At 39.6% G+C, this 23,222-nt stretch overlaps 1 protein-coding gene across 4 annotated transcripts in view; it reads left to right on the forward strand.

Moving 5' to 3' along the window:
• The window catches only part of TRIM8 (tripartite motif containing 8), a 60,122-nt gene that overhangs the window by 33,167 nt on the left and 3,733 nt on the right, over positions 1–23,222 (forward strand). For all 4 annotated transcript variants that reach the window (XM_070945796.1, XM_070945794.1, XM_070945795.1 and 1 more), the window contains 4 exons: positions 17,168–17,263; positions 18,147–18,380; positions 20,638–20,669; positions 21,446–21,561. In XM_070945796.1, coding sequence (XP_070801897.1) covers positions 17,168–17,263; positions 18,147–18,380; positions 20,638–20,669; positions 21,446–21,561 — 478 coding nt within the window. The remainder of the gene's footprint in view (positions 1–17,167; positions 17,264–18,146; positions 18,381–20,637; positions 20,670–21,445; positions 21,562–23,222) is intronic.

The following is a 23,222-nucleotide window of genomic DNA, read 5'->3' on the forward strand; positions in this document are numbered from 1 at the left end:
GAGAGATGCCCTAGATTTCTATTACTATCCTTGGGGAATCCTCTGGAAATTTTACATATGCTAGTTTTCTGTCAAGAATTCTTTGCCTTATAATTTATTTCTATATTTTGACATTTCCCTTTATAAACAAAATAATCTTCTGACTCTGTATCAGAAATATACTTGGAAGAGGGGGCTTTGTGAAGAATTAAAAATAGGGCGAAGCTGCAACTGTAAGAAAAAAAAGGATGGGATAAAGTCTGAATTGCAGGGCAATTTCTGTGGTAGCTTTCCTAAATCTCATTGTGGTATTCATGCTTCTTTAGTATTCAGTATTCTTGAGTTCCAGCTTTTGGAAGCAAAAGTAAGAGGGTGCCAATGGATTTTTTTCTTCCATTTAATTTTGTCTGTTTTTTGGAGATTGGCTGGACAAGTCCTTGCAGTTTTCTTGGCTAGATTTGTCAGAAGTGTTTTGTTATTGTCTCCTTCCTAGGGCTGAGAGAAAGTGACTAACTCAAGATCATCCAGCTGGGCCTAAGGCTAGGCTAGAACTCATGTCTCCCAGTTTCTAGCCTAATGCTTTAACTACCACACCAAACTGGCTCTTGTCAATGGTTTAGTTTTTGGCAAAAAAGGATGGAAAAAATGAAATGAACAAGCTTTCATGTAATCTCTATTCTAATTTGTTTTGTGATACTTTCTACTTAAAATCAGATGGGATTTTTCCATAGGAAAATGACAAGCCCAATGCAGCTGTTGAGTTTTCTCTGTACCTGACCAGGCCAAATTTTTGAGAAGAACTATACAGTTGACTGGGTGATGCAACATACAGCGTAAGGATCTGGGAACGCCTTTCTGACCTTGGATTTCTAAAGCATGAAATTTAATTATCCTGCTCTTACCATGCATGACTTAAAGTTATGGCCCATTAAATTATGTAGTCAGCACACTTGACTCCATTACTCCTCAAGGGTGTCATCTCATTTGGTTTGGCTTTGTGCCATAAGACTAAAGAAAGGAAGTTTCCTGAATTGCCCCAGCCAAGTTCAGCTCTTCCTGCTTGGTTGCCATGAGGTTAGCCTACATTTCACGAACTCGTCAACAGAAAATTCTTGGTAGAGTTCCTGCACAAATGTATGAAAAGATATGGAATGCAATAGATTTCTATTTGATATGTAGTTGACTTAAATTGTGTAATGTTTATGAACATGGCAAATATTGAACTATCATTCTAAGAATTTCTTTCTCAATTGGATTCTAATTCATGGTTTATGCAATGCATAGGATTCTAATCAGCCATCACTGGGTGGGCTGGGAATTTCAAGAAAATAATTTAAAATTATCTTTAAAAAATTGTTCTTGCACATGGTTGTTTTCTTTAAATTCCTAGGTGGAAATGTTTATTTATTTAGAGAATTTATATGGTCTCCCAACTCACTCTCAATGATTCTGGGCAGCTTACAAAAATAAAGTTATTTTATGTTAAATGCCTTTGCTAATTTCATTGTACATATTTGAAAATAATTAAAATATAATTATAAATGATATTGAATTGGGAGATTATTTTTTTTACTTTTACAATCCCTTCCTGAAAGCTATTCCTAGTGCTACAATAATGTAATCAGAACAGACTTCTACCCACTTTTAACAGGGTATTGTGTGAATATTCTCAGAATCTGATGCTGTCCAAAAGCAGAGTTAATAATCAGCTCCAATTGCCATATAGAAACATTTTGTACTATTGCAGTTTATTTACTTATTTTTTATTTATTTGATTTATTTGATTTGATTTGTATACCGCCCTTCTCCAGCAGGATTCAGGGCGGTGAACAGCTGTGATAAAACAGAGCATACAAAATTTAAAAAACAGTTTAAAAGGTAATTAAATAATTTTGGCCCACAATTTAAAACAACTCAATTAAAACCAATTTCAAATTAAAACGAAACGGATGGGATCATGAGTTAGTTGGTTAGTTGCCTCTAACCCTAACCCTCATACTTGCACTCCAGTGAATGCAGGCAAGAAGACCTTCATGCTTACAAGTCTGCTACAGAAATGAAAGTCAAAATGGTCATTTTTATTTCTTATTTAAATATTTCTTATATCACTTCTCAGTGAAATCTTATGGCAGTACATAGTTGGTATATGAATATAAATAGTTCTTAACTAGAGATGTTTTAACCAAAAATAGTCACTTAAAGTAGAACATGTAAGAAGCTGGAACAACAGACAGTGATAGGTATGTGTCTATCAGATTGTCTATGTAGTATTCCAAACTATTACCACTTTATAATGCCTTAGTAAGGCCACACTTGGAATACTGCATCCAGTTTTGGTCGCCACAATGTAAAAAAGATATTGAGACTCTAGAACATGGGTCAGCAACCCACGGCTCCGGAGCCGCATGCGGCTTTTTGGGCCCTCTGCTGTGGCTCCCTGTCAGGTGATCCCATCATTGGCTGGCCCCACCCCTTGTCCTTCCCTCCCAGTCACTCCTCGCCTGGCCTGAGAAGTAAGGGCGCCGGCGGGGGATGGAGAAGCGGCCAGGGCAGAGACAGAGAGATACAGAGACAGAGGGGAGAGAGAGAGAGACATAGAGAGATACACAGAGAGAGAGACAGAGAGAGATACAGAGAGAGGAGAGAGAGGGAGACATAGATACAGAGAGAGGAGGGAGAGAGAGCGACATAGGGAGATACAGAGAGGGAGGGAGCGGGGGAGAGAGAGGTCAAAAGGATTTTGTGGTTCCTGGTGTTTTTTAACAGCTGGTTCTCTGCCCTAATGACTGGCTGGATAGGCGTGGCTGGGGGGTGTCATGTGACCAGTGGAAATGAGTGACATCGAATTGGCCACACCCACCCAGATTTTGTGGCTCCTGGTGTTTACTTTTCTGTCGGAAACAGGTCCAAATGGCTCTTTGAGTATTTAAGGTTGCAGACCCCTGCTCTAGAAAGAGTGCAGCGAAGAGAAGCAAAGATGATTAGGGGACTGGAAGCTAAAACATGTGAAGAACAGCTGCAGGAACTTGGTATGTCTAGTTTAATGAAAAGAAGGACTAGGGGAGACATGATAGCAGTGTTCCAATATCTCAGGGGCTGCCACAAAAAAGAGGGAGTCAAGCTATTCTCCAAAGCACCTGAGGGCAGGACAAGAAGCAATGGGTGGAAACTAATCAAGGAGAGAAGCAACTTAGGAGAAATTTCCTGACAGTTAGAACAATTAATCAGTGGAACAACTTGCCTCCAGAAGTTGTGAATACTCCAACACTGGAAGTTTTTAAGAAGATGTTGGATAACCATTTGTCTGAAGTGATGTAGGGTTTCCTGCCTAAGCAGGTGGTTGGACTAGAAGACCTCCAAGGTCCCTTCCAAGTTTGTTATTCTATTCTATTCTATTCTATTCTATTCTATGCTATGCTATGCTATTCTATTCTATTCTATTCTATTCTATTCTATTCTATTCTATTCTATTCTATTCTATTCTATTCTAGTTACTAAAACACCATGAAATTATTGAAAATAATTGTATTGAAACAGGATGGCAAGGCAAGAGATGGAATTAGGTTGTTCAAGCCCATGGTGTTCTCATGTTACAGTCTGAGGAACTTATCTGAATGACTCTTGTCTCCAAATCAACATCAGTGTTAAACTGGGATTTCCAATAGGTAAAGCAGTTCTAAGGAAGTAGAATACTACTTCCTTTCATTTAGTGGCCTATTGTTTTCAGACAGCAGAATTGTGTCTGCACTCTTCCTGTCCTTGTGTCACCGGTTGCTAGGGAACTAGCTATAGTAACTTAAGGGAGATTTTACTAAATGCAGCAAAGTATTCTGTTGCATTTAATAAGCTTGCCTTGTGTAGGGTGGGGATGTAAAACTTAAAACACTTTTGTAGAGGTCGAGCCAAGGATTGCTTGTTATCTTGTTTGGAGTTTCAACTTTTACTTTGTCTTTTGAAGATAAATGTAGTATGTCTTTCAGTTGATATGACTTTGCTGAGGGGTAAAGCAGATTTGTCATTTATGATCTATAAGGAAGTAGTAATCAGATGAACCCTGTTGTTGAACGAGCTGCTGTAATTGTTCTTAATCTCTCCTTCACTCACCCAATGCCCTCTAAGTTGTGTTAAATTTGAGCTCACAGCATACCTGTCAGCACTTACTAGCAGTAAATTGGGGTGGTAAGAGTTGCAATCCAACATATCTAGAGGATTCCATGTGTGGAAAGGCTGTTACGGTCTAACTGAAACGTTATACTAAGCATTTACATTGCCCCATTTTTGAAATCTTGCAATTTGCCACAGGAATAGGCAGATAAATAAATATAAGTTTCTGATCCAATTGTTTCTAATTATAATTAGCTCTCCCATGGGAGTTAACAGTTCTAAAATGAAATTTGTGTATATGAGTAGTATGCTTATGAGCCACGGTTTGTCATACACTTGATTAATTACAATGATAAGAAATGTAAACTTATTTTTTGCAATATGTGCTTTATCAAGACCCACATGTCAAAGTTTTACATTGTAAAATATTTTTTATTTTTAATAACACATTTATGTTACGGAAGAATTTTTTTTTTTTTTTAAATTTAAGGAGTAGGAATCTGGAAGAAATTTAAAGTATGTAAGAGGAGAGTGTACCATTCTGTTGGGTAAGCTGTAAAATACAAGGACAATCTTAAATAGTAATTTTTTGTGTGTTCCCTTCATTTGTTTGATGTATGGTCATCTCCCTTTATAAGAGGCAACTATCACTATCTTATAGTAAATTGTTCATATTGAAACAAAAAAAAAGGGATATCATAGACTTAAAAATGAACAGTTTTATGTGGCTGTGTAAATGAGAGCAGATATTATCTACACGTGTGACTAGGGAATTAAAAGGTGAAGTAAGTTTTGTTACTCTGAATTAGAGTTGATCCTGGATTCAGATTTCTTAAAAAGGTCCTGCTAAACTAAAAATGTCAGGATGGAAAACGAATACCTAAATAATGAATCAATGGTTTTCTTTTGTCTTTGATTTGTTGGTAAATTTTCCAGGGCTTCTAATTCATCACTAGATACTCACCACTTTATATAAATGGAACTGGATGAGTCATTTGGCTTGATTTATGTCAGGGGACATAAGAAAAAAAAATCCTATCTCAGCATAATATTGGAACTGATCCTCTCAGGACTCTGACTCCTTTTTAGTTTGTTTTTTTTTTTTAATTGAAAAGTTTTATAAGAAATACAAACAATTTTCTCCTCCCCCACCCTTTCCCCTTCCCCACATAATAGAAATTGTACATTTACTTATACATAAGAAATCCTACATATACATGTTTCCCTTAAAGAAAGCATTAAAATAAGACATTTTAATTACATTCGGAGTTGCTCTTCTTCTCTTTCTCCCCTCATTCCACAACAAACCTTCTTCTTCTCCTCCTTTCTTTCCTTTCCCTCCCTCCTCTTCTCTCCTACTTTCTCCTGCCTCCTCTCCCACCTCATCCTACTTCCTTTTTAGTTTTTTGAATCAGTGACATAGATCGTGCTTTCATATCAGTGGGTTAATGACAGACAGGAGAGCTTCACTTTTCAAGACGGCATCTCTTCCAAATTCACTTCTCTGAATGATTGTAATTGATTGCAATGGCCCAGCATTAGAAATTTTGGCTAATATTTTATTTTAATTTAAAATATTTTTATTTTGCCCACCCTGAACTCATATCATTGACACATACACTGAACTTTCAATGATTGCACTAAAACAGAAAATTAATTTCAATAAGTAACATTTTTTTAAAAAAAAAGCATAGTAGCAAAACAACTTTTTGCTCTATGACAGAAATTTTTGCATTCTTTCTGGAAAGAAATGAGACAAAAGATGTTTAGGACATTATATTGCTAAACAATTTGTGGCATTGATATTAAGTTTGATTCTACTTACTGTTATGGTATATAAGGATATGTCAAATACTGATCAATATCAAATACTTTTCATTCCATTTAGTTTATGAAATATTCTATGGGCTATTTTAAAAAAATAAAGATTTTTAATACTAAACACTAGATTTCCTAAAAACTGCAAAATTCTCCACTGCACCTCTTATTCAAAATTAGTGAATAAGTCTCAGAATTGTTATAATTGTTTGCTAGATCTGAGCAAAAGATTTACCCAGTTTTGAAATCTATCTTCATCTAGAAACATTGGAATATTTACTGTATTTTTTGGAGTATAAAAGGGTGAAAATTTGGGTGTGTCTTATACACCGAATGTAGCTCTACCCATCCACCAGCCCCCACCCTTTGGCCTCTGCCTCTCAGCAATTTTTTCTTGTTTTGCTCACCAAAAAAGGTAGGTGCGTTTTATAATCCGGAGCATCTTATATTCCAAAAATTACGGTATATTGTACTTTAGCTGCACTCAAAATCAAAGATGATTGTACTTGTACAATGGCAATCCAGTGTGATTGCCATTGGTATCTATAAATATTCCTGTTAGTGATTATTCAACAGAAGGCATAGCAAATACGGTATTACTTTGTATAATATGCATAAAATACATATTAAATTTGCTCCTTCATTCATTTAAGGGACAGGGAATTTTCATCATATCTATGTTCAGATGTTTGTATCCTATCCCTCCTCAGTGCCAAACCCGAAAGCAGATATGTAGAGGTTCAGATGTCAGCACTGGGAGAAACAGAAAGGATTTAATTTGTTCCTGAAAAAAATAAATAGGCTCATTGCACTTGGTTTTGCTTGTGCAAGGATGGTCAGTAGAACAGCCTTCAGCCAAAGCGCTCTGTTCTATTAACTCTGCAGGATGAATCACATCAGTAGTGATATTCAAAATTCAGGGGATCTCAGTTACTGGTAAGTTAAATATCAAGAGCCTTCCCCACCCCCCGCTCCCGGGTCTATTATAGCTTTCTCCCACCTAGTTTAAAGGTGTTTAGACTACAACTCTTATCCTCATCAGCCGCCATGGATGGTTATGTGCTTACTGGGAATTATGGAGCTATAAACACTGGGAATTATAGAGCTACAGTGTATAACTATGGAAGGAGTTATAGTTCCATCCAGAAAAGGAACCAGGTTGGGAGAAAATAATCTCTGATATTCAGCAGTTAATGGTACAGATGTTGAAAACTGATAGATATGCATATGCTTTACATTGGTGCCTCCCAAATTTGTTACCCTATTTTAAATCTTTCATTTTCTATTTAATAGCTTTGATCATGAATTCTGTGAATGTTGTTGGTCCTACTTCAACATATCAGTGTTTCAATTCAGGGAAAGAACTGAGAAGTCTGCCAAATGTGGGATGTCCCCATTCCTTAATGAGGATGAGCTGAGAGGAATGCAAAAAGTCTCAGCTTTTGACTTGTGCTGACAGGAAAGTGAATAGAATTAGGCCAGAAACTGATAGCATTTGCACCCTATCCAGCTCACATTTCTAAATGGATGCTGAAAGATCCATCCCCGTCTGTTTGGATACACTGATATTATCCAAGTCATGCCTGAGCCTTTCACAGAGCTTAGTTTAGTTTTTCTTAATAAACTAGCAAAGTCGCTGAGCTTTTACAAACAGCTCTAGTTGTACTTTGTCTAGAGAGAATGCAGCTCTCTTTTAAAAGACTAAGGATTCTTCAATGAAACCTGTGATATCACTTTTGGGAAATCTTTTAAAGGATAGGTTAGGGAGAGGTAGCTAAATAGGCAAAAATGAATTATTTTCTCCTTAAGATGCATGGTTTTGCAAGCAGTTTTATTTGTTGTGTTGCAGCCCTCTATTGTTTTATCCCAACTTCTGTAGATAACAGGGCTCAAGGTTCCTGAGACCTGCAGGAAACATCATGAAAACAAGGCAAGAGTTCCAATATTTTTGCTTAATGGATAGAAAAGATAGTGGCCTTCTTTCCACTTATATTGATTTACTCTTCTCTCTACTTGAGACAAGAATCAAGTACTTGATTATAAACCTCAATCGGCTATTTATGATAGCAATAATCCCTTCAGAACTGGCTTTCCTATTGCTCCTCTGCCTATTCTTACCACTCCACTTTCCTTCTTGAACTTTCGAATCCCTTATTGCATCATTGGTGGTGTAGTAAAAAAGTTAGGTAGATTTCCCCTCCAGAGAATGAATGGATAAGAAGGGGGAGGAATACACATGCTCGTTCTCTCTCTTGTTCTTGTTCTTGTTCTCGTTCTCATTCTCTCTCCCTCTCCCTCCCCCTTCCTCCCTCCCTTCCTCCCTCCCTCCCTCTCTCTCAACACACGCACTATTTGGGGACTGGTAAATTAGGTTACCTTGTTTTCCATTTCCCCCACTTTTATTGAAATGGTAAATGTATATTTTTAAAAAGTTTTGATAATGAAAAATATGCTGTCACCTGAGATTTTCTTCCACAAAGGTCAGAAATGTGAATACTTTGTGTTGTATTAAAATATTTTGCTGTCTCCTTTATCTCCAGTTCCTGAAGATTCTGTTAAAAATTACTAACATAGCTTGAGTAGGAAACAAAACTATTCTCCATTGTAGTGGGAAGGGCATCCAGGAATGGGTTGTCCTCGTCTGTCAGCCAATTAGACTGAGTCTGTCTAAGCTGCAAGGACACGCCCTCTGCTAACTGTCCCAGCTTTTGACTCAGTCTTGGTCAAAGACAGATGTGGTTTTATTTAGCTAACCTATTCTTGGATCACTTTCTCATTACAATTAACATCTTGAATTACCATCTTCAATTGAACTGTCAACTGGCTCCTAGCCAAGGCTGGTGGAGCCGGGCTTTTCTAGCACGAAGGGCTTTAGCCCGACCCCGCTGAAGGCCGCGTAGTGGCGAGCCAGACAGAAAAACATTCCTGGCAGGGCAACGAGCAGCAGCATAGCTCAATGCTGCTGACCCTTGGGTTGTGCTGGACATCGACGGTTGGCACTCCTCTCTTTCCAGATTGTAGCGGTTCCCTGCTAGCAGCCAAGGGAGCACCACTTACTAAGAGTGTTCCAGATTGTTGGACTGTAAGTGTTAATGCCGGACGGCTGTCCAATAGCCCAGCCTTAGCCTCCGGACTCGAAAGGCATCTGAGTTCCTGCCCGGATCCCAGGCAAACTCTGACTGAGTGCCAGGCTTTAGCCAAGCTCGATAGCAGCTGGGCCGATTCAGATGAGTCTGCTTAGCCGGGAAATGGCTCAGGACACTGCTGCGGCTGCCATTAGCGTGGAGACCGCCCTTAGTAGCGCAATTCTGGATCTGTTACTCCCTCAGGGTGGTGATTTGGCGGGGCTCTCTGGACAGAGGCCCGCAGGCAAGAGAGCTGTGGCAATTCTATCCCAGCACTGCAGAGCCTCCAAAAAGGCTTCTAAGGCCTCAGAGTTAGATGAGGAGCGGCGGCAGAAGGCTATTGATCAGGAGATCAAAAAAGCCATGAAGAGAACTGACCATCTGAGGGAATCACCTCAGACAGTCCTGGATCAGGCAGTAAGTTCCCGCCTTTTTGCCTTGCAGCCGTTTGCGCTGCTGGAGGATTTTGACAGCCGCTCAGCCTTGCAATGGTTGCCAGATGTCGCTAGTGAGCAGCCTTTGCCTAATCTGCCTAGCAATAGAGAGCCTTTGCTGAGCTTAGTTCCTCACACAAGTTCTGCCTGGCAACAGCCTATCAGGCAAAAGACAATAGGCATAGGGCCACCTTTACTCTAACAGCCATAGGGCTGCGACCAGATCAGATGCCTGCCAGCATGGGAGTCCTAATTTCTGAGGCTATTCAGCAGGGAATAGCAGTTGGTTTACAGCAGAGCCACAAAGCTGCTTCCCTTCACTCTATCCTCATTCTATCCTCAATGACTATCCCTCATTCCTTCCTCCTAGTGACTCATACCTTAGGGGAGTTTTGGGCACCATAGTCCCTACTCCCCAGGCCCTTCACACTGTTCATCGGTGTCTGAAGAAGAGACAGGCAGGGACCTGAACTTGTCAGAGGATGAGGGCTTGCAGGACTGTTCAAATCAGCCTTGTTTAAGTCTTTGCTTTTTAAAGCAAAAAAAGTCTACCAACATGGCATCCACTCCACCATCTTTGGATCCTGTACCAGGACCCTCTGACTCTGCAGGCTCCTTGTTTTCTGAGCCCACCAATGAGGCGGAAGTGCCATCTCCCTGCCTATTTTTATATGTTATACAACAGTGGACCGCGCCAATGGCTGGGCCTAGCCCAGGTTCACTGGACAAAAGATTATACAACATCGGCCCTGAGCTCTCAAAGGCGCTTATGGTACCTACAGTGGATGTACCAGTGGCCACACTAACTGCGCAGGCCATAATACCAGAGGCCCTAGAGGAGGCTCTTCACCCTGAGGACAGGAGGGCGGAACAATCTTTGAGGAAAACACACTAGGCGGCTGCCTGGCCCTCAAGGCCTCCATGGCAGCTTCGTTCTTTAATAGACCTTCTCTCCTCTGGCTAAAGCAGCTACAGGATCGGATCCCAATGGGAGACACCAGAGCCCATCAGGACTTGAACAAATTGCAGGCGGCTCTGGGATTCTCTGCAGATGCGACGCTGAACGCCGCAAGGTTTGCGTCAAAGGCAATCACCTCAAATGTTACTTTCAGGCAACTCCTGTGGCTCCGTCAATGGCAGGCGGATACCAAACCCAAGTGGAGACTGGCCTCCGCCCCATTCTCAGGAGAGCAGCTTTTTGGCCATTCACTTGATCCGATCCTGGTGGAGGCACAGGATAAACATAAGATCCTCCCATCTCTATCCCGGCGGGCAGAGTCTCCCCACCCCCCCATCTTCTTATTTCCGATGGCAAGCATTTCGGGGGTCAGACACCAGGTTTGGGCCACTGCGCCCATGACGCCCATTCTTTCAAAGACAGGAACAATCCCAGGATAGGGCAGAAGTTTCCTTCTAAACAGCCCTTTCGAGGAGGAGAAAGCCATCTTTCAAACACCAGAAGTAGCCGCACCACCAATCCTCCCATTGGTGGATGCCTGGCCTATTTTGCCAGGTTTTGGGAGGGTAAAACCACTGATGTATGGGTCTTGGAGATGGTCTGGTCGGGCCTCTCATTAGAGTTCCTCTCTACACCCCCGAGATATTTCATTCGCTGCCCTGTTTCAGGGCTCAAGGCAAAGCAAGCCCTCATGGAAACCGGTATTCAGCATTTGCTGGATATCCATGCGATTCAGCCAGTTCCATAGGACCAGCAGAGCTTGGGATTTTATTCCATCCTCTTTGTAATTCCCAAGCCCTCGGGGGGCAGGGCACAGAGCAATTCTAGACCTAAAACGATTGAACCACCTTATCATTTATAAGCGGTTCAAGATGCAGTTTCTTCAGTCCATTTTGGACGGCATTAGGGAGGGCGACTTCCTCACTTCTACTGATCTTACAGAAGCTTATCTTCATGTCCCCATTTTACCGGGACATAGGCAGTACTTTAGGTTTTATTACTATAAGGCATTGCCATTCGGCCTATCAACAGCACCCAGAGCGTTTATGAAAGTGTTGGCTGCCTTAGTGGCACACCTCCAGGCTCTTCCTGTGCGTGTCCAGTGCTATCTGGATGATATCCTGATCATCCTGATATCCTCTTTCCCCTGGGCGTGTGAGGATCTCAAACGCACCATACAGGTGCTTCAGGATCACGGGTTTTTGATAAACTCCACCAAGAGCCATTTCACACCAACTAACAGGTTGCTGCATTTAGAAGGGGAAATAGATACCTTAGCGTGCAAGATACATCTCTCCCAGGAGCGTCAGGCAAATATTAAGGAATTGGCAGGTAGAGTCAGCAAGGACTGTACAGTACCCCTGGCCACCCTCTCGCAGCTCCTGGGCAAGATGGTCTCCTGCATTTCTATCATGCCCTAGGCACGCCTTCACGCCAGGTCGCTCCAGTGGTTTCTTCTCCCTTACCAGAGGGCAGGCAGGAGCAATTCCCATTTCAGAGTCAGGGTACCACCAGAAGTGATATGCTCCCTGCGTTCGTGGGCCTCCCTGTCAATTAATAGGGGTAGTCGCTTCAAAGAACCTGAAAGACTAGCACTTATAACAGATGCCAGCCTCTTTGGTTGGGGGGCAGCCCTTGACCTGTGTTCCTGAATGCCTTTCCCCTTCTTCCCCTCATCCCGAAGGTAGTAAGAAAGATTTTGGTGGAACGAGCAGAAGGTCTTGCTTCTGGCTCCGCACTGGCCATGGCGATCATGATTTGCCGATTTAGTTACCCTCTCGGTGGCCAGTCCTTGGAGGATACCACCGGATAGAGTCCCCCTCAGCCAGGGGCATTGGTCCACCCGGACCCACAGTGGCTCCAGTTGACTGCCTGGCATTTGAGCGGAGGTCTCTGAGCCATGACAATTATTCCTCCAAGGTGATAGACATCATACAAGCCTCCAGGAGGCCTTCCATGAACAGAATTTATGATGCCACCTAGAAGGCATTTTGCTCCTGGTGCTCCAGGTCACACTTGGACCCGACATAGGTATCCGTGCCCCAGTTACTGGAATTTCTTCAGGCAGGGCTGGACAAGGGTCTTTCGCCCAACAAATCCGTTGCCAGGTAGCAGCCCTGTCATCGGTCCTTTCTTGCAGGGGGCTGGACTCCCTTGCTCAACACCCAACTGTCCGCAAGTTCATCAGGAGCGCAACGAACCTACGGCCTCCAGTGGTTCACCGATATCCTACATGGGACCTCACTAAGGTACTGCAGGCGCTGACCAAGGCCCCATTTGAACCACTGAGAGGGGCCACATTGCGTTTCCTGACCTGCAACGTGGCATTCCTGATGGCATAACATCAGTCAGGCGGATATCGGAGTTGGGAGCGCTTTCCGTCCGACAGGACCTCTGTGTGTTCCACACCGACAGCGTGGTTTTACGTTTGGACCTTTCTTTTGTTCTGAAAGTAAACTCATGGTTCTACAGGGCCCAGGAACTTACCTTACCTAATTTCTGCCCCAACCCAGTGCATGCACTGGAATGGAAATGGCACACGCTAGACGCAAGGAGGGCGCTCCAGATTTATATCAAAAGAACTTCCTTTTTCAGAAACATGGAGTTGCTTTTTGTGTCATTCCAGCCAGCTTCTTTAGGAGCCAAAGTCACTCCATCGACCTTGGACTGCTAGATTAGGGTGTGTATCGCCAAATCATACGAGATACAGGCCATTCCACTGCCCAAGAGTATAACGGCACTCTCCACAAGGAGTGTGGCCACAAGTGCAGGGTGGGCAATGCAGGCCTCTCTGGAAGAAGTCTGCCGAGTGGCTATCTGGTCCTCCCTGTCCCTTTTCATCAATCACTATAAACTAGACAGCTATGCCTCGGCGGAAGAGACTTTTGGGAGGCGGGTCCTCCAGAGGGTGCATGTAGATGAGGGGACCTCAGGCCAGGCGGCGACCCACCCGTAAGGACAAGACTGCTTTGGAATGTCCCATTCCTGGGTGCTGTTCCTACTACAATGGAAAAGAGGCGTTGGTCTTACCTGATACGCTTCTTCTCATTGAGTGGGAACAGCATCCAGCCCCACCCTAGTGACCGGCTGGTCATCGGTCCAACATAGCAAACATCAGAGATATCCACGTCGAGTCTGTCCCTTCATCTTTGCCAAAAGCTGGGACCGTTAGCAGAAGGCGTGTCCTTGCAGCTTTGACAGACTCAGTCTAATTGGCTGACAGACAAGCCATTCCTGGATGCTGTTCCCACTCAACGAGAAGAAGCGTATCAGGTAAGACTAACACCTCTTTTGCATAACGTTTTGAAGAAACAGATTATTTTAAAGTTAAATATTTAAAATAGCTTTTCCAAACGTGTTGTTCATCAGAGGTGTTAGAATATAAGTTACATCATCTCCACTTAGCCTCGACAGCTGTTCAGAAAGGCTGACTATGGAGTTTTATTTTAGGAGATTTATCCTATATTTCTTATCCCCAGAAAAGAATGAATCTTCTAGTATTCTGTTACATTTAAATGCAGTCTATTATTTATAAATTATATAGATATTGATGCTGATTCTCTGCAGTTTATATAAATTGAAATAGTTAGAATTAAGTAACATGCCGACTATTTTAATTACACGATAGCCCTGGTTTGTATTATATTTAAATGCAATTTTTTTCATTTAAGTTTTATCACCAGCATTTGAGAAAGGGCAGCATACAAATAAGATAACTAAATAATCTATTACTGCTTAAAACTCCCTAGTAGTGCAGATAATGATATCCTACTGCAGAACCCAGCTTGAATGGTGTCAGTTGAATTTCATTAGTTGGAGGAGATAGCCAGAAAAGAGAGAATGAAATGAAATACATAAATATTTATTTATTTAGAATAATTAATTTTTGAACAGTTTAGTATAGTCAAAAGAGCACATGATAAATCTATACTATGGAAGTTTATGGGATCTAGCTCTTCTTGAAGAGGTGGCATCTCTAGGGGACCAAGTTCTCAATTCTCAGGAGGCAGAAGGGGTTGCAAATTTTGTAGATAAATCATTAGTGATATTTAATATTTATAAAAATTATATGACCACCCAACTCACTCATGGTGACTCTGGGTAACAAAACACAATAACTGCCCCAATCTCTCCCCCGCTCCCAGTAACAATCAAAACCTTTGGAGTCCAAAGCTGACCCTCCGGTTCAGCTTTTTCTCTAATCTTATCTTTCACAAGATTTTCCCTAGCCAGATTTCACATATATACCAATCAGACCACAATGAATGAATATGATACTTACACTACACATGCACGTGCTTGTTGCAGACAAATATCAAATGAGAAGTTCATTACTCCATAGATGTCTAGAGTTATGTTACTTATGAGACACATCCTTGTACAGATTCAATATGTTAGGAAAAATTTGCATTTAAAATAATACAAACCAGGGCTATCGTGTAATTAAAACAGTGTTAATTCTCTACTACTTCTTAGGATAAATTTTACGGTGTGGCATTGATTTTTTCATGTATAGCATCAGCATATTTGAGCTATGTATCCGTCTGTGTTTCTAAACTTTTTCTAGCTTAATATTTATTGCCAGCTAGGTGAGATACCATTTTATCTAGTGAGTAATGACAATAGGTTGATGAGAATTCTTCCCCAGTGTAATGTAAGGATTTAGTGCTGGGCTTGAACTAGGATGACTTGAATCTGCTGTGACAAGAATCTGCCTGGGTGGCCTTGGGCATGCCAGTGTCTTTCAGCCTAGTCATCTTCATAACAATGAAAAAATAAAACAACTTCATTTCCATGGAAGTAGGGCAGAGAAGTAACCTGCAGTTACCTGGGTGATGAGTGGTCAAAGGTAGACAGTTCATACAACAGTTGAAATTGCCTTACTCATATAAAAATAAGTTTCATATCTGGGTAATATTATCTGAAATCAAAGTGCATTCTATTTGTATGTAGAAGCTGCTTATTGAAGCAAAGGGAAGAAATTCTACAAGACTGGTTTATCTGGCTCTTCATTATCGTAGAAATCTCATTTGTTTGAAATTACAGTAACGTTCTTTGTGACATTCAACAAGGAGGCTTAGTTATCTGAAGACCTGTTTGCCTAAAGTGTTTTTATAAGTCCAATGTCTTCTGAATCACTGGGGAATCTTTTTCTTTCGTTGCCTCTTTTCCTTCTACCAAATGACCCAGGGAAACTGCTTTTTAAGTAGAAAGGGCCTTATCTGAAGTTAGTGCATAATAAGTGGGCAAAGTAGTATCAAGAATTTTAGGTGATGTAAAATGCTATCAATTATTTATGTTTATATTGAAGTTTCCTAAAATGTGCTATAGTTTAGACACCTGAAGTAAAAACTCTCTTGTTTACCCAATAGTTTATAGCATTTCAGAAATAATTTCCTTAGAATTAGAAGAACTTTGAAGGTGAAAAATAAGATCATCATAATAGCAAGAATAAAATAAATAGAAAGGAAATTACCTAAGGATGATTTTGCATAGTTAAGTATTTATTATTTTTAATTTCTTGTTATCATAGCTGTAGAATTTATACAGTCTCTAATATGTATAGAACAGCTAGTCTTCACTTCAACGTGAAAAAATTATTTTGGGTGGAAATTCTGTTTTTAATCTCTTAAAGTTTAAGAAACAAAGATATGGTTTGGTAAAGTGGCTCATAGCAAAGATTTGAATAGGTAAGGATGTAAAAGTTCATCTAAGAACAAGAAGCGTCCCAATATAATATTTTCCTGATTAGCAAAATATTCATGGGGGGGGGGTTTGAGGGAGTGAGAAGGAAGGAGGGAGGGAGGGAGAGTTTTTTCCCCACTCCTGGCACATACTTGTTGCTTACAAAACAAAAAATAAATGATTTGAATAAGGTCTTATGTAACACAATTAATGGATTTACCTTTTCTGAGGCACATGTTTTTAGTCTTTAATAACTTCTCCATGGCGTTCAAGAATTTGAAAAAAAATCAGGAGTTCAAGCGAAGCAGCATTCACCCAGTGTTTGGCCCCAACCTTCCTCCTTTTTCAAAAAGCCTAGGTTGAGGGTCAGGTGATTTCCAACCCAACTTTTTGGTCTCTGTTTTTGATGATATGTTGTTTTCTCAAGGTGGTCCTTAGCAGTCCTCCTGTTCTTAATTGTTTTCACTTCATTATTTCTCTCTTTTTTCTTTTTAAAATTCTAATTATTTATACAAATAGAACCTCTAGTCACGAATGCTTCTGACCACAACCAGATCAGGTTCCGACCAAACAAATTCAAAAATTCCACACCACTTTTTTTGTAAGCGTCAAATTTCCAAAATTAGGTTCGGATCACAACCAAATCAGTTTGCGATCAAAATTATGGAACAAATTATGGTAGTGATCAGAGGTTCTACTGTATTTTGTAACTCTAAGTCACCTAGAGTTGCAACTGCAGTTGACATGGCCTATAAGTTGATTGATTAAACAAATAAGAGTCACATTTGTAATGTGTACCATTCTAGTTCATAGTATATTACCATAGGAGCAGTGATGGTGAGTGGAAGAACAAATTGTTTATCATTTTTTTTCTTTTTCTAATTAACTGAACACTTTTCAGATTAGCTACTGAAATACAAATCTAGGCTTGCCACTGTAACTTTTTACAGAAAGAACAGTGGAACACCAACATTCCTTGTAATTGTTATATACCTTTTCAATTTTTTTCCTTCTCGCTTAAAGCATCTTAACAGCCTTTCTTCTGTTTGTTCCTTCTCTTGCAGAAGATGCTGGTGAAGCAGCAGGACCGTCTGGAAGAGCGTGAACAAGACATTGAGGAGCAGCTGTACAAGCTGGAATCTGACAAGCGCCTGGTTGAAGTAATTCTAATTTACTTTAAAGCTACAGCCAAGAAGAATTCTGGTCATCTAGCAAGAAAGTGTTCTTGATAGGGGAATTTCCAGTGAAGGTTTAGTCTTTGGAATCCCTACAAAATAAATGGCATAGCCGTATATTATTGTTCCTCCATGCATGGAATAATTAGAGAATTCCCACCAAAGACATCATTAACTACAGCTCTCTAATGTTAATTATATCATTTCAGTATGTCTTATTATGATATGCGTGAACATTGGAAACCATTAATCTATAGGTATTTTTCAGACCTTAGGCTTAGACCCTTTTTCTTAGGGCCCTGTCTTCCAGTGCAGCCTCCTCTCTCAGAGCATGAATAATCTACTGAATATGAGATATAAAATAATTTTATTTTACTTCAGCCTCATACTTCAGCTGATAGTTAGATAGGGAAATTGTCTTTCTAGCATATTTGCCTGGTGTAGTAGAGGAGGTGGGGCTAAGGGGGTGCATTGATGTATCACAATGTGTCTGTGAAAAACCTCTATTCATTGCTGGAATGCAGTGTTTGCCATCTTGATCTAGGATTAATTTGGCCTGATCTTGATCAAGGACAAAAGCAAAAATTATTTTCTTGTAGATGATGCTTCACAGCTGCTGTGTGCCATTTGCTAAGATGTGCACCCTCACCACTTTGTTGAATTCACATCTTGAAGTAACTTTATTCTTTTAACATTTATATAGGCCAATAGAGCAAAGCAAATGAACCTGTGTAAAAAATGAGAGTGAAAATTGCCTAGACTAAATTTTCTGAATGCAGCATTACCACCACTATCCATTATGAGTGATGTAGTAAGTAAATAAGAGAGGACATTGACTCTGAGCACTCTTCTTTCTCTTTACCAATAGGAGAAGGTAAGCCAGCTGAAGGATGAGGTGCGCCTACAGTATGAGAAGATGCATCAGATACTTGATGAGGACTTGCGCAAAACAATGGAGATCCTTGACAAGGCCCAAGCCAAATTCTGCAATGAGAATGCTGCCCAGGTGCTGCATTTGAGCGAACGCATGCAGGAGGCCAAGAAACTGCTAAGCTCTGTTCAGGTCATGTATGACAAGACAGAAGACATCAACTTCATGAAGGTGAAAAGTGGGATGTGTTTGGAGAAGGAGAGGTCTGGGTTGAGCGCTTAGAATAAACGAACGATTCAGAGCTTTTAAAGAGTCTGTTCAAGCCAGTACTGGATGCATCAAGCTCACAGTTGTAACTTAATTTCCAATCTTTGTCTCCCATCCTGGCAGTAGAAATTTCTTCTTTCTCCCCTCTCTTCATTATAGCCTTTTCAGCTCGCATATGCCATCTCCCATCTCTTTGCATTTGTTTTTCTCAAGTTACCCTGATGAATCCTCCCATATTTACCCGGCAAAACTATATTACTTTAGATTTGACTAATTTTCTGTAGCTTTACTGACTTATTTGTTTTATTGTTTATGGCTTCTCTCTCTCTAATAATTTTGAAGCTTCTGCAGCAACACACAAAGATATTGTGCAGAGAGAGAATAAAAGAATAGATGTTCCTCTAGAAAAGAGTATTCAATTATTATTCCATTTCCCTGTTTGATGTTGTCATTGTTTCTGCATGTTTAAATGCTACTTTATCCACAAAGGATGAGAATGTCCCAAAAAGGTTTATAGAAGTAATAAGGGAAATAGAATAGAGATGGATTTAGATGGATATTTCAAATAACATTAGTTTAAAATAGGTTAGGGATTCTGTTGACTGTTTTTGAAAACAGTTGCACATCTGATGTCTATCAGATGTGTTGGGCTAGAAGTTCCAGCTGTGGTAAATTCTGGGAGTTTTAGCACCATGTCTCAAAGGATATCAGGTTGAGGAAGGATTAAGGCAAAGATAACAATATTATTACCCACCATAAAAGAAATTGTAACTGAAATAAAATAAAACTATTATAATTTTGGTCAAGTGGCCCAAGGACAGAATCCAGTCAACATCTTTTAGGCTTATGTATTTGGATTCGAGATTCAAATGTTTTAACTGGCTTATTTAGGACTGTGGATTTCCCTTGGGGTTGGAGATGCCTAGTCAATCCTCCTATTGGTTATAGCCTTCTTAGGTCATATAGTAAAAAAGATTACTTCCAACCTGACTTAATATAAGGTTCCACTCAGCATTCTTGTCTAAAACTCTTTTCATGTACCCCAAATGGCCTAATACTCAGTTTAGGAAGTTTCTTCAACTCATGAATATTAATGCCTCTATTAAAAAGAGGCTTGATTGTAAATCTCAATAATTGATTGGCAAGGTATTTACATTCTACTAGAATATCTCATTAAGTGGGTTGATACATTATATTGCAGTTAATTGTGCCTCAGCCAGAGTCCCAAACCAGACTACTAGAAGAATGGCAGAGTGAATTAAAAAAAAAAATGTGCTAGAATGTGACATTATTCTCAGTATTATTAATGTTCAGTAGATGCACGAAGCCAAGGAAGTGTAGGAAAGTGACAGCAATAGTGGTAATCTTATCCTCTAAAATCCTGAGTCTATCTGCCATATACTACAGCTAAAATAATAAAAACTAAAATCATTATAGAGCAATAGATAAAGTTATTGAGTTTTCACCTAACTCAAAATATTTGCTTAGTAACTTCTGCTATTTGTTTCAGAGATAAGATTATTTGTAAAATTAATTAAATTTGTAAGATTAATTAAGAAAGCTCTCTTATTTTCACTGTTGTGGTTCAGGAAACCATAGCAAATCTATCTAAAACCAAGAAGCTTTGTGTAAACTAGTAGTATTTTTTGCAATTAATCTAAGATATAGTGTACACCACTAATGGAACTTGAATAGCTGATTCCATACTGATCCCATATATTTCAATTACAACAGAGAAATGAAAGAGTATTGGTAGAAGCATAATGTAATAGTAGGAAAATAGCACTTCAGATAATATATAGTAATATAGTACTTCAGAATGCTCTACATATATTCTCATGATCTTTACAACGCTGAAAAGCAATCCAGATTATCTTTTATGAGAAAAAAACAATTGCCATCTACCTTAATAGTATTCATAATGATTATGATTCCACTAGATTACAGAGTTTCAGCCAGAAGCCATTCTTGTTAACTGAAAAACTTTGGAAAATGCAGAGAATGAATCTGATAATATGCAAAACATACGACTCTATGAACCGTGATCATCAGGTAGTTTGGTTATAGAGTATTTATAGGTTGTTGGAGATGAATTTAATAAATTTATATAATCAGTGGGAACACCCTAGATATCTGCAGAATTGGGGAAACAGTAGTTTATGTGCCATCAGAGGTCTATATGATTGACAACTACTAATTTTATTTCTTTATTCTTTTCTAGAATACAAAGTCGGTGAAGATCTTGATGGATAGGTAAGAAATCTATTGGCGGCAATTTGGGATTGCATAATAGAGGGTGGTTTGAAATGCAGGAAATCCAGATAACCATCTGAGTTGGCTGTAAAGATAACATTAACAAAGCTGATTTCTGTCCTCAGCTGCCATTATTATAATCATGGGTTATTGTTGCAGTGTAATGGAACTCTCTGTTGTGTAGTTTACTCAGAGAGAGGGTTCAAGCAAATGACAACTATATTTCTCAAACATGAGAAATACAAGTTTTGGTTCTGCATTGATGGAACTAAGTTATGGTTTGGGGGGATTTGTGCTTTAGTTTCTGCTATACACTTGTGTTATTTGTGTTACAAATCAGAGCAAAAAAAAAAAAAAGATGCTTTGAATTATGCCCTATATCTGAAAAACCAAAGAATCCCCATAAATAAACTGTTCTCTGTTAGTAGTGACAGAAACATGTAAGAAAAAATATTAATTTAAATGGTGTTTGGCAGTTGAGAACACCGTTTTCTTAAAAAGACATGGGAAATCTTAAATTTATAGAATTGTTTTGCAAGAAGAAAGAAGGATATATGGAGGAAAGGAAGTTCTTCTTAGGGATATAGGGAAAAAAGCTTGCCAGAATCCACTGGGAGAGAAAATTTTGAACAATTGAGGCTTTCCTTAAATTAGCAGAAGGATGAAGCCGTAAGAAAGAATCAGATAGCCTAATAAGAGGTACTGTGGATATTTTTCCAGTGGCTTTTGTAAAAAAATAAATAAATGTTGTAATAGATTGTAATGCTCATTTTAAGGACTCAGAACTGCACGGGAGGCAGTCTGCCCCCTCCTAAGATTGGCCACCTCAATTCCAAGCTCTTCCTGAATGAGATTGCCAAGAAGGAAAAACAGTTGCGGAAGCTCCTAGAAGGTGAGTGATACTTCCCATGAGATTTTATCATTTGTATACTCACTACTGAATTTCCATTGGCATGAATCAGGGACAGAGTATCTTTTGGCTCCCTTTTTTTTTAAACAATTATTTTTATTTTATTTATTAAATTTATATTGCTGCCTATTCACCCATGGTAACTCAAGGCGGCTTACAGAATATAAAAACCACATTTAAAAACAGTAAAACTAATAAAAAAATCAAATAAATTAATAAAATCACCCCCCACCTCCCGCCCCAGTGACAGCCGATCACAGCCATTTAATGGGCTCCATCTTGCTCTGGATTCCCCAGGCCTGCTGGCAGAATCAGGTCTTCAGCGCCTTCCGGAAGAGAATTAGAGTGGGGGCCGTTCTAATCTCTGGGGGAATGATGTTCCGGAGAGAGGGAGCTGCCAATTTTCAAAATTGGAAACCACAGGAAACAGGGTAATAGGAATGTGACACATATGTGAGCAGGGCCTTTTTTTGGTTTGGGAGTGTTGTGGATTGAGTTTTATATCTCTTCCCCTAGGAATAAGCAAGAGACTGCACAACATATTCACAGATTTGCTTCTGTATTTCAGTGAAATAATCCCAGGAGAAGAATTTGGGTTCTATAGAATAGGGAGTTTAAATCAGCCAATGACTTAATAGCTGGCCATCAACACCCCAAACAACAATTAAAAAGTTACAGACAACCAGGTATCACATAGATACGCATAGAATAGCCCAAAGCACACATTCTGCTAGAGAGAAGTTCCTTGAGTGTGGACTCCAAGATGAGTCCAAAAGCTCAGAAGACTAAACCTCTGGTCCCGGTGACCAACTCAGATTGGATCCCAATCTTAAATCTGTACATGGTTTTCCAACTATGTATTTTTAAGGGTGGTGGGGAAATAACATTTTATTTTTTGTGTTATTTCTTTTAATTTGTCTTACATTCCTTACAGTGTGCTGCTTTTTTAATTGGCAATTTAATTTTAATTCAAAGGGGTTAGGGAGTTGTGGCATGGATGTGGCACAAAATAATATTCTTCCCACAATATTTTCACTGTATATTGTTAGTTCCAGATGTATTAAGATATATTTTAGAAAAAAAAGGCATTCTGCATTTTTGTACACAGTGGTCTTAATAGTCTTAGAAAAATAACTCAATCTGATGTCTTGGCTATTTTCTACCTAACCTCTAGAATAGGAATGGAAAATTTGTTTCCTTCCAAATGTTATTAGACTCCCAGCTCTCACAATTTACCATTTTGATTGAAACTGGTAATCCAAAAGCATTGGAAGGGCCATAGGATTTCTACTCTGTGCTATAGAATATGGCCTTAATCTAGGAAAGAAGTTAAAGAGGTACAGTCTCTTTTATTTAAGATATTCTTCCAATTACTGCTATACTACTGATTCCCCTGAGTAATTCTGTAGCAACCAATATGATTTTATTATTATTTGTCAGGTACCAGGGGGTGAGGAGTGTAGATTATTATCCAAAACATTTGGAGACTGCTATTTTTACCAGCTGTAATTTGGCTGCATTCAGAATAGCTGTTAATGGGTTAAAATTTATGAGGCAAAGATGAAAAGAGGTTATAAATATATTGCCCCTTGGCTCTAGAATGTTGAGGACATTTCTGAATGGCATTTCTATATTTTCCAAAA

Source organism: Pituophis catenifer, unplaced genomic scaffold (assembly GCF_029215685.1).
Source record: "Pituophis catenifer annectens isolate HBS135680 unplaced genomic scaffold, rPitCat1.0.hap2 SCAF_6, whole genome shotgun sequence".
NCBI lineage: Eukaryota > Metazoa > Chordata > Lepidosauria > Squamata > Colubridae > Pituophis > Pituophis catenifer.